This window comes from Pezoporus flaviventris, unplaced genomic scaffold, assembly GCF_033815535.1.
Source record: "Pezoporus flaviventris isolate CSIRO_AGI_PZ_B2104156 unplaced genomic scaffold, CSIRO_AGI_Pfla_v1 ptg000188l, whole genome shotgun sequence".
In the NCBI taxonomy this organism is placed as follows: Eukaryota; Metazoa; Chordata; class Aves; order Psittaciformes; family Psittacidae; genus Pezoporus; species Pezoporus flaviventris.
The window spans coordinates 2737741-2755572 of NW_026892736.1; the positions used below are offsets into that span (position 1 = coordinate 2737741).

General features: G+C 53.4%; 1 protein-coding gene across 1 annotated transcript in view; it reads right to left on the reverse strand.

Moving 5' to 3' along the window:
- The window catches only part of DYSF (dysferlin), an 87793-nt gene that overhangs the window by 16049 nt on the left and 53912 nt on the right, over positions 1–17832 (reverse strand). Inside the window, 10 exon segments of the mRNA XM_061441091.1 lie at positions 3636–3777; positions 8083–8178; positions 8513–8601; positions 9378–9517; positions 11952–12094; positions 12721–12891; positions 13792–13883; positions 15752–15907; positions 16789–16917; positions 17502–17600. Of these exon segments, the coding sequence (XP_061297075.1) occupies positions 3636–3777; positions 8083–8178; positions 8513–8601; positions 9378–9517; positions 11952–12094; positions 12721–12891; positions 13792–13883; positions 15752–15907; positions 16789–16917; positions 17502–17600 (1257 nt within the window).

A 17832-nucleotide genomic window follows, 5' to 3' on the forward strand; every position in this document is an offset into this window, starting at 1 on the left:
TGCCTTTACACTTTTCCCTCTAGGTGGGTTTAAGACCCCAAACGTTCCTCTTTCTCATACCAAGACCTATCTCTAGTATGATTCAGAAGTGGTGAATGCTCCATCCCTGGCAGTATTCAAGGCAGGTGGGACAGAGCCTTGGGCAATATAGTCTAGTGTGAGGTGACCCTGCCCATGGCAGGGGTTGGAACTGGATGATCTTAAGGTTCTTTCCAACCCAAACCATTCTGTGGTTTCTGAGATGCCATCCGCTGATCAGTTATAGAAAAACCCCTTGCACATGTCAGGTTTGCTGTTACATTCAATGCCCAAACCAGCAAACTTGGAGACTTCAGCTGCACCTTGCAGAAAGAGGGGCTCAGTTATTCAAAGAGATATGTGCAAGCATCACTATGGTATCTCACTGCCACATTCCAGGGGTTAACCTATAGAATCACCTACTCCTAACCATGCCAAATGCCAGCTATCCAAAGGGCTCCAACTCAAAGACAGTGTGGGTTTGTGCCCTGATAGGTTGCAATTCATCTGCTTGAAACACTGATGGGCCCCTTTAGTTGAGAGCACGAAGTGGAAGAAATGGAATGATTGTAAGAGCTCCTTGAAGAGCCTCACCACAACCACCCCAACCTTCCCACTGAATAAAGCAGGCAGGTTCTTCTACAGCAGTGGGATGGGTCCTCTTCCAACAGCTCTCTGTCTCCACAAACCAGAGTATTTTGTGTGCTGGCATCACTACTTCATTTTCTTGTTGACACCTAACACCATAGTCTTAGCAGCGGAACAAGCACAAAGACAACAGCTCTGTTCCTTGGTCTGGTTTCTGCCACTGCCATGGCATGACATGGATTTGCAGTTGCCAACAAAGCTCCCATTCACACTCATTATGTTCATCTCTTGCAATTTATTTTAGGCAGCGCTTCTCAGATGCTATCATATGAACAACCCGGCCAGGTCTTGGAAGCTCCAACCTAGTGGTTTATTGCCAGCTCTGTCCAAGCACCACTGGTGTTTAACTTGTCCATTGAAATCCTACCCTGAATGTTCATTATGGCATTTGTTCAGACACCCGGTGTTAGGCTTTTTCTGCCCCTCAGGACAGCCAGAAGGAAGCTTTGGCAGCTCCATCCAGCTACGGCTGCAACGGGCACTTGAAGCTGAACATTGCAAATGCAATGTCATGCATTTTGCCCCTACAAAGTGCCCATGCGATGGTCCCTGGTTGGACCATGACCATCTGATAATGCTGTCTGCACATCAACACCTGCCAGGCTTAGACCTGGGGATCTCAAGTTTAAACCCTGCTCTTCTCTCTGCTGGCTGGCAGTAAAGCATTGCATTCACCAGGGCCCTGGACCCGCCTGTTCTTCCCCTGTTTAAGTCAACGCACAGTGTCATGCAGCCCATGATGTACCCAGCTCCCCCTGTGAACGAAGAGCACTCCAACATGCAATGGGGATTGACCCTTTCCCCAAACTGACTGTGATTTGCAACCTAAGGACTGTCTTCTTGGAGGACTTGGAGCTACAAGGGTGCTGTGGCCACACAAATGACATGGCTTGACTTGGCCATGGCTGCTGGAGAAAGGCGGCACAAGAAGAAGTGAGAACAGAGGGAGGAATAAATGCTGGGAGGGGGTGGTAGAGAATCACAGAATCATCATGGAATGGTTTGGGGTGAAGGGACCTTAAAGCTCCTCCAGCTCCATCCCCTGCCATGGACAGGGACACCTTCCACTAGAGCAGCTTGCTCACCTAAACCAGGGGCACCCTCACTCTTTGGGGAGCGTGTCTGCAGCCTGGGTTGGGGTGACCCTTTCCTGCAGTGCTAAAGGGAGCTCCACTGGGCGAGGAGTGAGCGGAGCAAACAAAGGAGAGCAAATGGGAGCTGCTGCAGGGAACTCCACCGGGTGCAGGTGGCTTTTAGCAGCTCAGCCTTTGCCATCGGAGCGGTTTGATTTAAGCCCCACTTTCCCTCGCCTGCGTTTCAAGTCGGGCGCATGGGCTTTTACAGCAGCAGTAATGAACCTGGAGTTCAAACAGCACATGGCGAGATCAAATATTGCCAGCAAGGAATGCGTCCCACAAACACAGAGCATGGCTTTCCCATTCATTAGTTTTGCCTTTACAGAGAGCTTTTACAAGCTGTTTATTTTCTGGTACAGTGTTGGCAGACATGTGGTCGGAGGAGAAGCAATATCAGCACAGTGGGATGGAGTTTCCGAAGCGGTTTATAGGGGGGTCTCTGCTTTTTCAAAGGGGGATAATTGAATGTAGTACACACTGTACTTTTGATTTGTTTAACATGAAGCGTGAAATGGGCCCAGCTCGGATCCTGTCCATCACTTTAACTACCCAGCCAGCCAGTTGGAAGCTCGCAGGGATCGTCTGGCTCCAGGTATGGGGAATTTGCTCGGCATCTTCCCTGCAAACACCCCAGCTCCAGCCCAGGCCATGCTGGGACCTTGCTGGCCCCACAGAACAAGCTGGGATGGGGGGGCCCGCTTGTGGCTGCAGATGGTGCCACTGCAATGAGGTGTCTTTGGGCACCCTGTGTTCAGTGAACGCTGAATGTTCATGGTCGTGTTCCCAGCAGCAAGGCAGGGAGAAGGGATGAAGAGTGAAGGGGGCTGAAGGGGGCTGAGCTTGCAGGGAGGTGTCACAGAACAAACTGTCCCTGCTGTCCACACAGACACAGAAATACTCCTCTGCGTCTCCACACGATGAGCAGGAAATGTAAGTGAACAGATCTCCTTTCCCTACAGCATCCCGAGAGACAGTTTTCACCAGCGTTGTCCCATGTATGTACCCAACTCCATCCCCATTTCCTTCCCTCTGTGCAACTCCCAGTCCACATTTGATCATCACATGCACTAACTTGTCTAAGGACACCACAAGCAATAGCAAGCTACAGATGTAGGAATGAAGGGGTCAATATCACACCCACTTTTAACTCCCCAGCTGAGCATACAGCTCTCTTTTAGACCGAGAGCATCTTCACCCTGAATCATAGAATCATGGAATAGTTAGGGTTGGAAAGGACCCCAAGATCATCCAGTTCCAACCCCCTGTCATGGGCAGGGACACCTCACATTAAACCATGCCACTCAAGGCCTCGTCCAACCTAGTCTTGAACACTGCCAGGGATGGGGCATTTACCACCTGAACAACCTGCTCCAGCACCTCACCACCCTCATAGTAAAGAACTTCTTCCTTTCATCCTCTTTAGCCCTTCTGTGAAGCCATTGTACAGCACAATGTCCATTATGCCATGCTGGAGACCAGAGGTGCACACCCCACCATCCCCATATAGATGCCACCTCCACCTTTGGAGTAACCCTGCTGTTGAGTAGGCATCTTGGAAGTCCCATGCACCAGCCCTCAACTGCCTCCAGTTCAGAGGAGTCTTTCATTGCGGGGTCAGTCTCCAGTCTCGACCCAAAGCCACCTCTCATTCTGACCCCACAAAGGTTGCATTCAAAACGTGGACCCATTTCCCCATCAATCCACGACTCCGTGTTTCAAATAACACAACGGCAATGCTGAGCCTTGCACAGCTCCAGCAGCTGGGCAGGTCTTGGACCATGCAGCACGTTTCACTCTATGAGAAGACAGGAACATCTCTCCAGGGCCACTCACCTTTTTGGCAATGTAACACATCTGCTCAGCAGGGAGGTAGTCAAAGGGGAAGACGAACCTCCAGTTGAAGTTGCCCTCTCCTCCCATTGACCTGTAGTGCACATCTGTCTTCTGCTTGCTCTCCTCGTGGCCAACCAGCCAGCTGCAAAGGGCAAACACATTGCATCAAGGGCCAGAACCACACCAAGGGGTTTGGAGCTCGCTCAACGTCACAGAAGCCATGAGTGGGCAATGAAACATTTCTTATCCCTGTTGCTGTTATCTGCAGGGGGAATCTGGGGCCTGTAGGAGACTTGAAAGGGGACACGATAGTCCCTGCAGTGCTGGGAGGTGAACCAAAGCTGGCAATAGCAGCCCAAGGAGCTCTGCAATGTCTTCTGCCCCTTCCCCTGAGCTTTAGGGATGGTTTAAAGACTCAACACTGCCTTAAGCTCTGCCCAAAGGTGTCATTTACCCATTCATAAGCCCACATCAGCTTCTAACCTGCTTGCTGGGAGCTCCCTTGCCCTGTGCAGCCACCCCACCAAGCTGATCTTGTAGTGACCCCTAAAGCCAGTCCTGCTGGTGAGGATGCAGCCACGTTAAGGCACCAAAGAGCCATTTGCCCAGCTGATTTCCCAAAGATTGTTCTTTGAAAGTCCTAAATGGCCAAGAAGTTGTTCCCAAGCAACTCCCAGAGTGGCCAGAGCCGGATGTGGCCATGGAGGTGCCCAGCCGCTCCCATTGGAGACAGCTCCTCACGGCACAGCTCCCCTCCTGGTGTATAGGAACTTGCTGTGATCGATCCACGACCATCCCAGGGGCAAGCTGAGACCTTTCCATAACAACTCCTTTTTCCCAGCTGTGATTTTCGCAGCTGCCAGGGTTTCACTCTACCCCATTCCCCTGTCCAGGGTGTTTCAGTGTTCAGCAATCAGCAAAACTAAACCCCAGAACACATCCCCTTGTGTATTTAGAGCCTTTCCGGAGGCAAGCCAGGAGATCCAGAGAGAAACTCGACTGAAAACCATTACCTTGCTCGATCGCTTGCCACTTACATTGAAAATAAAGGGGGTTTTCCCAGCTCTATAAATGATTCCCTCCTCTCCAGCGCTTGAGAGGAGCAAATGTGTCATGGGGAACAGGGAAGGGAGGTGTACTCGAGTTCATCCTAACGGGATGCAGCCCATGCACATGTGCTGCACAGACTTGGTGGCGGTGGGGACTGGGTGAGGAGGTTACACTGATCCTTTAGTTGTGGCTGGATTGTGTGACGGGATGTGATAGGATGCGAATGGGAGGGCTGTGCTCATCCACACCCCTCCAAGCACGATAAGAGCCCTTGGAGGATGCGGTGTGAGCGCCCTCTCCTTGCAGCAAACACAGGGACAAAGAAATGCTTTGATTGAGAATCATGGAATCAACCAGGTTGGAAAAGAGCTTCAAGATCCTCAAGTCCAACCGTTCCCAGCACTGCCAAGGCCACCACTGCCCCATGGCACTGAGGCCTCGTCTCCACAAGTGTGAACACTTGGAAGGCCGGTGCCTGCAGCCCTGCCCTGGGCAGCCTGTTCCAATGCCTGAGCACCCTCTGGGGCAGGAATTGTTCCTCAGCTCCATCTAAACCTGCCCTGGTGCAGCTTGAGGCCGCTTCCTCTTGTCCCATCCCTTGTTCCTTGGGAGCAGAGCCCAGCCCCTCCTGGCTCCATCCTCCTGTCAGGCACTTGTAGGGAGCCATCAGGTCCCCCCTGAGCCTTCTCCACAGTGAACCCCCCAGGTCCCTCAGCCCTTCCCCATCACACTTGTGGTCCAGGCCCTGCACCAGCTCCAGTGCCCTTCTCTGGCCCCACTCCAGCATATTTGGAGGCCTCTTTGGCATGCGTTGGGTTCTGATTGCAGAATTTGCTGCACCCTCCCCACTGCAGGAAGGAGATGCAGAAATCAAAAGTATTCAAGTCATGGTGCCACAGAATTAAAAGCCTAACATAGGGATGACCACGGGGACCAACCAAAGACCCATCTTGCCCAGCATTCTGCCTCTGAGCAGGGCCATCAGCAGACATCCAGGTAAGAGTATGGGACTGGGGCAAACACACCCTGATACCTTCCCAACACGCTTCTCCAGCCTCCAATAATTCACAGCTCAGACATTCCCTGAACTGTAGACAATAGTTTTGTGCTTAACTGATGTCCATCATCCATCAAGAACTGGATGGATTTTTAGCCCATCACTTCATCCATTCTTTTCCAAATCCTCGTGGCTTAAGCTATCTGTAATGTTCGAAGGCAACGTCTTGAATCTAAGGTGCGACTTTGTTCTCAAAACTCACATACCTACCTCTCTGCTCAGCCCATTGGAAGGTGTTGGAGGACCTGGGTCATCCTTTTGCTTAGGAATCCAAAAGAGGATGCAGGTGACTTTAAAGATGCCCCATAAAATCACATGGATCTTAGTACTGATGGTTGGTTGGAGGGGGGATCTGGAGACTTGCTCTGGAGCCAGGCTGAGAGAGCTGGGCTGGGGCAGCCTGGACAAGAGAAGGCTCCTGAAGGGGAGACCTGAGAGTAGCTCCAGTGCCTGAAGGGGCTGCAGGAAAGCTGGAGAGGGGCTTGGGACAAGGGATGTAGGGACAGGCCAAGGGGAATGGCTTGAACCTGCCCGAGGGGAGACTGAGCTGAGCTCTTAGGCAGAAGCTCTTCCCTGGGAGGGTGCTGAGGTGCTGGCACAGGGTGCCCAGAGAAGCTGTGGCTGCCCCATCCCTGGCAGTGCTCAAGGCCAGGTTGGACACAGGGGCTTGGAGCAAGCTGCTCCAGTGGAAGGGGTCCCTGCCTGTGGCAGGGGTTGGAGCTGGAGGAGCTTTAAGGTCCCTTCAACACAAACCATTCCATGTGACTATGATTCTGTAACTGAGTTCTGCCTCAGGCTTAACAGAAAAGCTCCTATTCCATTTACCTGCCTGCCTGATTCAATGATAATTCACATATAATGTAGAAGATGATGTCCAAGAGATTCCAGCCCTGGCCTTGTCTGATGGGTGGAAGATAAACTGGCAATAGCCTCAGAGAAGCACTTCTGAAGGGCAGCCAAAAGTAGAAGCTCCATTAGGAATTGAGTTCGCTCTAAAGCAGGCTCCAGCCCTTGCTCAGGAGGCAGCAGTGGATGGAAGTGGTCCCCACCAAAGCAGCACCACACCATGGTGATGAAGGCCACTTCGCCCACTGGATCCCATCTGTAGGCCAGACACTTAAACACAAAAAGGACCATTGCCTCCTTCCCAATAGGGTTATTGAAGCCTTATCCAGGGATGCTGATGATGCAGTCATTTGGGGGGGAAGGTGAGGAAGGTGAGCAAGGTCTTTAACTCATTTCCAGCAGTGTGAGGTTTGCTTGGTCACTGGGGATGCTGAGAGCCAGGAGAAGGACATCAGTGAGGGCTGGATGCTCTTGCTTTCCCCATAACAGCCAGCGAGCACTATTTCAGAGCCCTGAAGTGCACAGAGCAGCTGAGCTGGGGCTGATAACAATGCACTTGATGGGAATAGCAGGTAAGCAGCGCGCATGCTGGATTTACAGGAGGAAAATTGGGATTGTAAAAGAGGGATTTACAGTCTGTTTCCAAATCCTACCTCTTCCTGTCCATAAATCCAAGGGACGCACAAAATCAGTAATTCCCTTGGCTGGGATCGCACCATTTTACACAAGATAAAACACAAATGGAGGCAGCAGAGAAGGGAACGTGCCAGAGGAGGTACTGCTGCTTGCCACGTTTTTGTGTGTTTCAAGGAATAAAAGGGAATTCCAAAGAAAGGAGCTATGCAAACCAGCCAACCTCTATGTATGGAATGAGCCCACGGCTCTTCTGGGAGAGGAGGTGGGAAGGAGATGGCACTGGAGATGCAGACTGTGCGCTCCTCTCCAGTGGCTCTGCTGCTTCCCCACATCTCATCTCTCTAACTGTGAACACCATCCTGTGAGCATCCTAGAGATGCAGATCAAAACGACATGAAGCAGTTCAGCCCAGCAGAGACATGTCTGCCTGCATGCTGGATGCACAGTGGAGAGGTGTGAAAGGCCCCTTGATCCCAGGGAGGGTCATGTAGGACCCGGGGTGATGGGTTTAAACTGAAACAGGGGAAGTTCAGGTTGGAGATAAGGAAGAGGTTCTTTGCTGTGAGGGTGCTGAGGCGCTGGCCCAGGGTGCCCAGAGAAGCTGTGGCTGCCCCATCCCTGGCAGTGCTCAAGGCCAGGTTGGACACAGGGGCTTGGAGCGAGCTGCTCCAGTGGAAGGGGTCCCTGCCCGTGGCAGGGGTTGGAGCTGGAGGAGCTTTAAGGTCCCTTCCAACCCAAACCATTCCATGGTTCTACGTCTACAACAGCAATGTTGATGCAGGGGCCATGTTAACTGCCTCACTCCTGCTCTGGCACCTTCGGGCTATGGTACCAGGAGGTACAGAAGAGGTGGCTCACCCTTTGACGTAGATGTCACTCATCTTCTCCCCGGTGATGCTGAGGTCATCGAGGATGACGTCCTTGGTGTTCCAGATGATGCAGCGCAAGTAGAACCTGGACATAAGAAGGTGGAAACCTTGGTCTGGAGCTCCCATAGACAACTGCTACTCCGCTGTTCAGCTGAGCGAGCTAAGACGTGGGGCTTGGAGCAAGCTGCTCTAGGGGAAGGTGTCCCTACCCATGGCAGGGGGTTGGAACCGGAGGAGCTTTAAGGTCCCTCCACAACCCAAACCATTCAATGAGCTATCTTTCTCTGAAGATGAGCCCACAGAGATGGTTCTCAGGTGAATCCCTCCCCATCTGACATCTCCAAGCCCTCTCCTCTCCCCTCCCAAACAGTGGTGCAGGAACCAGCACTGCAGTGAGTAAGAAATGAGCAGCATGTTACCTCTTGGCTTTGCGTGGTGTGATGTTGAACGGGGGGCCAGGCTGACCCAGGGATTTGGGAAACAGGTCCACCCACATCTGCAGCTTCCCCTGTATGGAAAGAGACACATGAAGCTGATGAGCCTCTTACTAGGGTTAGTAAGTAAGACCAAAGAGTGGAGAGAGACAATACCAAGTTCTTCAGTGTTCCTTAGCTGAAAATTAAGGTTTCCTTAACGGAAAAGTGCCATTAAATGTTATATTCAAACTATTTTAGTGATAGGTGGTTGGATGTTCATGGCTTCCCATATATAAGCAGTTGGTCTGGATGAGCTGAAGGTGCAACCAGCTTTACTTTCCATGGCTGACTGCCTTTATATAGGGACAGAGTAAAGACTGGGTCCATGGCAGGTGTTGGCAAAGCCAACAGCTCACTTGTTTTCCACGCTGGCACCAGCTGCGATGCTGATTTATGGCTTTCTGAGCATGGGACTGGAGGATGGGATGAGGAGAGGGGAATGCAATCCCTCCAAGGGCAGGTTCATGCTGCAGAAATCACGCTGCTGCTTTGCCAAAGCAGCCCATGGTGTCGTTACCACTATAGGGGAACTCTGCATCAAGGCTTCAGATCAGAAGTGGCTTTTTAGCCCCTCAATAAGAAAAAGAAATAAAAGATTGTGAGCAAATGCTGCTGAAAATGAGCCCAGGAGGCTGGAACTGAACCGACTCCCCCCCCCCCCCAACACCCTGAGCTGGCCATGGAGCTGTATCTGATGGCCAGTGCTCCGTCCCGTACGATGAGTCCCTTCCATGGGAGAAGCCCATCCCCAGGGCAGGTTAGGAGTGCATCAAGAGGAGGTGATGCTCTCAGCCATGCCCCCACCCACCTGCTCGATCTCCGGCTGCAGAGGGCTGTAGAGAGGCCTGGTCTCCACGTGCTCGGGCACCAGCCCCTGCTTGCGCAGCACGAACAGCGCGAGCCGCTCCTCCACCGGCCCCAGGTGAGGGTTTGGGGCTTTGCCATCCTCTGCACAGAGCACAGAGCGCTGTTAGACCGTGCCATGGGTGTGAGGGGCTGGAGCCCACCACCCCATGGGAGCAAACACGAGCCCACCGCTTCCATCTGCAAATCCACCATGGCCACAAACCCTCCTGGGCACGGGGCAGCCCAGTGTGGGACGTGGGGGCAAAGCATTGCACAAGGGGACAATCCCCGTGCAAGTTCCCCCCCATATCATAGAACCATGGAATGGTTTGGGTTGGAAAGGGTCTTAGGAGCATCCAGCTCCAACCCCTGCCATGGGCAGGGACACCTCACACTAAACCATGGTACCCAAGGCTCCATCCAACCTGGCCTTGAACACTGCCAGGGATGGAGCATTCACAGCTTCCCTGGGCAACCCATTCCAGTGCCTCACCACCCTTACAGTAAAGAACTTCTTCCTTAGATCCAATCTAAACTTCCCCTGTTTCAGTTTGACCCCAGCACCTCTGGTCCTTTTATACCCAGTGGGAGCAGTGAGAGAAGCTGTGGCTGCCCCATCCCTGGCAGTGCTCAAGGCCAGGTTGGACACAGGGGCTTGGAGCAAGCTGCCCCAGTGGAAGGGGTCCCTGCCCGTGGCAGGGGTTGGAGCTGGAGGAGCTTTAAGGTCCCTTCAACCCAAACCAGGCTGGGATGCTAGGATTCTACTTGCGGTACATCATCAGAACAGGCCAGCACAGAGCACCCCCAGCAAACACTGAGCCACCCATGAGCAATCCCCCCCCGCTCCACACCAAACCCCAATCCCATTATCAATAATGGACATTTCTGCCTTCTCTGCCCCAGCATTTGGGATCCCTTACATCCATCCAGGTACAGATCATGGCCAACTGAGCCTTAGCCGAGCCTGCTCCTCCTCCCCACCCCAGGTGCCACGCTGGGGCCGGTGGAGGGCATCACCCCCGAGACAAGCACAGCATTGCAGGCCGTGTACCCCCAAGGACCTCGGAAACACGATGTGCTCCACAAACGCTATCACAGCGCGGCAGCGTTCAGCCCAGCTCCCTCCTTGGCTGAACCTTGAAGTGGTTAACTTCAGACACATGGGCTATTTCCCAAGTGGAAACCTGGCTCTGCTGTGTGTGTTTATGTGCAGGAAGAAGCAAGAGCCCCTCTCGGAACACAACAAATGTGGGGGTTATGGAACAAGGGCCGGGTGCAGGGCTTGTAAAAGCCCTGCTCTCGTGTTTAACGGCTCCGCTTTATGCGGCCAGGTTCAGATCTGAGGCTGCTCTGTGAAGCAGCTGCTTTCCAGATCCTGCAGGTCGAGCATCAGGCTTTGTTCTGGGTTTGAGCTGATTGCCATGAAAGCAGAGGAAGGTGAGAGGCAGGGCTGGCAGAGGGGGGAGCACCCCGCTCGCCTTCACACCTTGCAGCCCCTTTCCCATAGCGAGAGGCTGCAAGGAGCTGTTGCTTCCCCATCCTCCTCCTCCTCCTCCCCAGGGGAGAACCATGACTTTGTGCCTTGATTCCCAGGGAGAATCCAGGCTCAAATCGAAGCCAAGCCCCAGGGATTTGATTCCCAACACCTCAATTCCCAGGCAGAGGGATCAGTCCTAGGTTGCACCATGGGTGATCCTCCATGGCTCTGCAATGGTGTGGTCCCCTTAATCAAGGGTTCATCTCCCCCTTGCACCAAACCACCCCTCCCATGCTTTAATGCAGAGCTGTCTCTAAAAGGCAGCTCCTGCCCTAGGGATGTCAGATGGGCCCGAGCTGATGCCCTGGCTACTGCAGGTGGGTTCTGTGCGAACCCGAACGTGGCTCCCAGCACTGCGGGATGTTCCCTCCTCGCTGGCAGAGGCTGATTTGGGGTTTCCAGTTGGAAAGCATCTCACCGCCCTCCCGAGCCTGGGCACCTTGTGCATGATATTGTCTCCCTCTAGTGACTCCAGCCCCACAATGCAGAGATGCAAACACCAGTGCTCCTCCAGCAGCTGGAACATCAGGATGGAGCCTCGCAGCTGTGATGGACCCTGCTGCTCCCAGCAGGAACCATGGAATGGTTTGGGTTGGAAGGGACCTTAAAGCTCCTCCAGCTCCAACCCCTGCCACGGGCAGGGACCCCTTCCACTGGGGCAGCTTGCTCCAAGTCCCTGTGTGCAACCCGGCCTTGAGCACTCCCTTTTCTTCCATCCTTGCAGATGCTGGATCTCCATCTCCATCTTGACCCCTGCTTGTGCTGAAGCAGAGCCCCCTACATCTAATCCCAGTTTGTCTGCGAGACCTAAGTCCTACTGACATGTGAAGGCTGAGCAGCAGGTATTCCTCTTCCTTATCTCCGCTTTCCCTGGTCCCTTTGGTGCTTCCAGCTCGGATGGACACCCTTGTTTGAAAACAACGTTGTCTTCTGCCTTTTGTCACCTTTGTGGCCCTACTTAGAGCCAAACACTCAACCCAAAGCAGCCCCATCCCTTACCCAGCTCAGAGAGGACGTATTCCTGCTCCCTGAAGATGACACAGTCGGACTTGTAGGTGGGAGCCTTGTAGTTGTGCTGCAGGGAGAAGAGGTGGAGCAGCTGGGAAGGACGGAGCTGGTCCCGCCACTGGTTGGGTCCAGAGCTGAAACCGAACAGGAGGGAAACAGCAGCTCAGCACGTGGTGAAGCATCCTCCAGCCTCAACAAGGGGCAGCACCAGCGCTGGGGCTTGGAGCAACCTGCTCTAGTGGAAGGTATCCCTGCCTGTGGCAGGGGTTGGAGCTGGATGGTCCTTAGGGTATCTTCCAACCCATGCTGGGATCCTATGATACACTAAAAGGGGTGACGATGAAGGAGCAGCTCACGCGGGGTCTGTGTTCACTGGTGAATGGGGCTCTATGTGGGACACACAGCCTCAGCTTGCAGGGCTGGGGTGCCCTGATATCCCCACTAGTCCCACCACATCACCTTCCAGCTGGCCCTGTGCATGGGGGTGTCCTCACCATGGTGTGCCCAAGAGGCATCAGGGATGTAACAGGGTCTTCCCGAGGACATTAATGTCACTTGAAGCATTTCATGCTTCTGGATGAGACCCAGGGCTCAGGGAAGGTCCTCAAATGAGGGGCTTCTCTGCTGTGAATCTATCTCAAGGCACTGGTTTGGTCCCCTTGGGACAGCCCTGGGACAGCAGAGCAGACACCCCTGACCCCATGGCCGTGTCAGCCCCACAGAGCAGTGCCAGAGCCCCCAAGCCCCCAGAGGTACCCACACGCAGTAGGTTTGGGGGAGGCCACAGCGCGCCCCGTATTTGGACAGGAAGCGGTTCTCCAGGTCTATGATGGTCTCCCCGATCTTCTCATCCTTTGAGAGGAGGTCGTAGTCGTAGAGCGTGATCTTCAGGTCCTTCTCGAGGGGCAGAGTGCAGCTCAGCTCGAACATCCTGCAAACGGGAGAGCAGAGACACCCAGGAGGTGGAGGTTGATGGTGCCGAGAGCCCCATGGGAAGCAGGCACATACCCCATCCCAGTGTGCACACACTGCACATCGCTGTCACACTGGTCCAGTACTACCAGTGCTGGTGTACTGGCTTAGCCTGAGGATGTGCAAAGCCTCCCTAAAGCAATAATCATAGGATCTTGGCATGGTTTGGGTTGGAAGGGACCTTAAAGCTCCTCCAGCTCCAACCCCTGCCACGGGCAGGGACCCCTTCCACTGGAGCAGCTTGCTCCAAGCCCCTGTGTCCAACCTGGCCTTGAACACTGCCAGGGATGGGGCAGCCACAGCTTCTCTGGGCACCCTGTGCCAGCGCCTCAGCACCCTCCCAGGGAAGAGCTTCTGCCTAAGAGCTCATCTCAGTCTCCCCTCTGGCAGGTTAAAGCCATTCCCCTTGGCCTGGCGCTACAGGCCCTTGGCCCAAGCCCCTCTCCAGGTTTCTTGTAGGCAAATGTCCAAATCAGGACCCAAGCCTGCCTGGGTCCAGCCTGTGGTCAGAGATTGACCCCTGAAGCCTCCTTATCCTCCCCTCAGAAGGGGAGTATTAGGCCTTGTCTAATGCACACTGTCCTCTAAGGTCTCACCAGTATCACCCTCACCATCCTTCTTCCTTTCCCTCCATCCCTGCAGATCATAGAATGATAGAAGAGTTTGGGCTGGAAGGGACCTTCAAAGCTCATCCAGTTCCACCCCCCTGCCATGAGCAGGGACATCTTCAACTAAGTCAGGTCAGTCCAAGCCCATTCAACCTGGCTTGGGTTGGAATGGGAAGCTCTGGCTGGCCCATCCCTACTCCCTCAACATAACATGAAGAATCACAGGGACTCCAAACCGAATCCAAACTCACTTCCCAAAGACGGGCTCCAGCGTACAGGGCAGGTAATTTTCTTGGTCATTTATGGATTTCTTCCCCACTGAAATCTTCACGTAGGGATCACACTAAAGACGGGCAGGAAAACAAATGTAAGAGTTACTGCACGGCAATACTGGTGACAAAGGAATAACTCTGCTTCTCCTTGTCCCAGCAAGCAGCATCTTCCACCCTTCACGGAAGGCTAATGCCTGCTTTCAAGGGCAGGACCATTCTGACCATTAACTACAAATCTGTGACCACCACTAAGATCTATCTGCTTTACAACTCCCTTTTGAGGATGACCAAAGGACCAGTTAGCAGTGTGGGACAAAAGTCCAAGCTCATCTGAGCTCAATGGGATGGCAAAGGAATAAAAGAGCATGAATAGAACCCTATTCATAGCTTCTCTGATGGATGAGCTTGCTCAGGATGTTCCTGTTCTCATGTGAGTCACTCAACTGGAGGTTCCATTGAGGTCATCATTTATTCAAGTGTGAGGTCTACTCAAAAATAGATGCAGGGGCCTAAAATATCAAAGGAAAACCATTTTGGTTCCAGAAGCGTGGCTCAAACCCATTTACTGCCAAGAGGCTGCAGGAAATTAATGGAAAACTAATGGCAGCAGCGTCACATAAAGCCTCGTTGTGCATTTAAACCCTCTATCAGATACTTTTACCTATTAAGTCGGTTTTTAAGCTTCCCTCTCCCAAGTAAACCTCTCCTGGGAGAGCTGCCTTAACCTGGGACGTGGTGGGATTCACTCGAGTCAGCATTTTTACTAGGGGAAGAAAAGAACGACTTCACCTAAAAGATGCCACCCAGCTTGAAGCCCGTGCCACCCCGCAGCATCTGAAAAGGCAAAGATGCTGGCCAGGAACCCCCAGGGCAAGCTCCTCATCACTGTTCCTTCACCTGCAGATCCTTTTAAGAAGCAAAGGATCACAGAATGATGGGATCAACCACGTTGGGAAAGCCCTTTAAGCTCATCCGGTCCAACCATTCCCCATCACTGCCAAGGCCACCACTGCCCCATGGCACTGAGGCCCCGTCTCCACACTGTGTGAACACTTGCAGGGCCGGTGACTGCAGCCCTGCCCTGGGCAGCCTGTTCCAATGCCTGAGCACCCTCTGGGGCAGGAATTGTTCCTCAGCTCCATCTAAACCTGCCCTGGTGCAGCTTGAGGCCATTTCCTCTTGTCCCATCCCTTGTTCCTTGGGAGCAGAGCCCAGCCCCTCCTGGCTCCATCCTCCTGTCAGGCACTTGTAGGGAGCCATCAGGTCCCCCCTGAGCCTTATGTTCTTCAAAGGAAGGATGGAAAAGCAGTGCTTGGGGAAGGTCTCCAGTGTGAGGATGAATGGGGCATCCAGGCCTTTTGCTTCCCCTTGACTGAGATGAGCTTCAGGAGACACCACAGCCTAAGGGCACAGACTGTGGAGTCAAGCTTGGATCCTTGGTTTTGGTTTTCAGTGTGAAAAAAGCCTTCTTCTACTCCTCTCGTCTGCTACTCAGGGGTTTTCTATAGGAGATTTCTAAGACATTGAAAACTTTCATCCCAAACCCATTGCCAAACCCAGGGGAGATTAAAAAGCAGGTTTGGTTTGTCCATGTCCAATTAAAATGAACATTTTTCCTTCTGAACTGACACAATTTTCTTTTTTTGCCCTGATTTTTCCTTCCTGACAGGCAAAGCCTTGCAAAAAACCACGCGGAAGACCTGATTTTGTCTCCTTGAGCACCAAAATGAATCAAAACCCTCTCGTTTCGCTACTTTAACTACAGAAAAATCCCTTGGGATGGAGGAAGAGCTGGCTCCTGGGATTCCCAGATGGGTGACGGAGGCAGAAAGACGACTTCCTCCTTTCTGCTGTCATCATGATCTCTAATTGCTGGCTCAGGGCTGGCCTGCCCAAGGAGCCCACCCCGAGCCAGCACTGAGCGTCCCCAGCAGGATACCTTCCCATTGGTGTCCTTGGGCTGCAGGCCGAAGGCTCGGATGATGTAGACCCGGACGAGGCATTCCTGGGGTCCCCTGGCCGGCAGCTGGTGGAACTGCCGCGGGGGCATCGGGACCCGTGGGTCATCCGGGAGAGGGTAGATCTTGAATGAACCCTGCCAAGGACACCAAGCGTTGGGCTGTGAATGGGTGGTTGCATAGAACCATGGCATGGTTTGGGGTGAAGGGACCTTAAAGCTCCTCCAGCTCCAACCCCTGCCACGGGCAGGGACCCCTTCCACTGGAGCAGCTTGCTCCAAGCCCCTGTGTCCAACCTGGCCTTGAACACTGCCAGGGATGGGGCAGCCACAGCTTCTCTGGGCACCCTGTGCCAGCGCCTCAGCACCCTCCCAGGGAAGAGCTTCTGCCTAAGAGCTCATCTCAGTCTCCCCTCGGGCAGGTTCAAGCCATTCCCCTTGGCCTGGCCCTACAGGCCCTTGTCCCAAGCCCCTCTCCAGGTTCCCTGCAGCCCCTTTAGGCACTGGAGCTGCTCTAAGGGCACGTTCCTCCCCACCACTGGACAGACATCTCCAAAGGGAGAGCTCAGCACCAGTGTGGTGTGACCACGAGTACTCACACATGCTCCCACTACCACCCCAGACAAAGAAAACGCTCCACTGCTTACATCCAGCCTTGGTTTCAGATGGGTTTTGCTCCAGGATGACAGCCCAACCTAGGCTAGCTTTGATGTATCTGGGAATACAGCAGCCAGACCCACACAGGCAGGTTCATGCAATGGTTTGGGTTGAAAGGACCTTAAATCTCCTCCAGCTCCAACCCCTGCCACAGGCAGGGACCCCTTCCACTGGAGCAGCTTGCTCCAAGCCCCTGTGTCCAACCTGGCCTTGAACACTGCCAGGGATGGAGGAATCAATCTGTTCAGGCTGGGGCCAGTGTTCTCCTTCTATGGCCCATTTCTCTCTGGACTCCTACCCAAAACGATGGGTTGGCATCACCCCTCTCAGCATCAAGACCTTCCACCTAGAGCCCATCTCACCTTGAACTCCCCCACGACCGAGGGGTCATCGTTTGAGTCCTGTGAGCGGCCACGATAGAGCTTGAAGGTGTGGCAGAAGTCAGAGAGATGCTCAAAGTCCTCCACGTTCTCCAGCTCCGTCTCATAGACCTGGGGAGGGAGGGACGGGAGGGGAGGGCAGGGACCAGCACCGGGTCCCCACCAATGCAGGACATGACCTGACCCAAGCTCCTTGGTCCTGGTGAAACACAACCCACAAGGATGGAGACTGGGCTCTGTCACCCTTGTTTCCCCCTTCGGACGGATGAAGAGCAGCCCTTCCTGCTGGGAATGTATTCGTTAAGACCAGGCAAGGTCTTCCCCATTTTAGTCCTATTTGGCCTCTGTGTTAATTCAGCACTTGCAGTAAGAGGGTACCTAAATCTCCCCCTTCCCTAAGGAATCGGGTTCTCCTTGTTGTTCCCAAACACTTTCCAGTTCTTCATCTCTGCCTCTTCAGTGACAACTCCTGAAGGCTGCAGAGTGGGAAGTTACCAGAAAGGGTTTTGTAAAGAAAACTGAGTTTCAAAAATTGTTCTTTTTAAACACAAAGATCTGATTTCTGGGGAAAATTATGGATTCTTTTTTACCTGGAAGGAAAAAGAGCTTCAACATGCAAAAAAATATCAAAGCTTGTGGAAAAGCATCGTGGAGCGTGTGGGTCCAATGAGGCAGGACCAACCAACACCACTTACCTTGAGGGTGTCGAAGCCCTTCTCCAAATAGCAGCCACATTTCTCCCTCTCTCCTGTGGAAGCATAGAACTTGCTCCACCAGTCAATGAACTCCTCCTCCTGCAGCAGCAGATACCAGAGTTACACATCCCCATGAGCAAACGCCAGTGATCAACCACAGCAGCATCTCCCATACCTGCTAGAGGTGAACTCCAGCCCTGGGCACCGTCCCCATGGGTTTGGTGGGGGATGAAGCTATCGTGAGCCCAACCTGCAGCTCCTCACTCCCTGCTTGCAAAGCGGTTTGGGGATGCTTCCACCCAAATCCAGCTATTCCAGCCACAGCAACCCC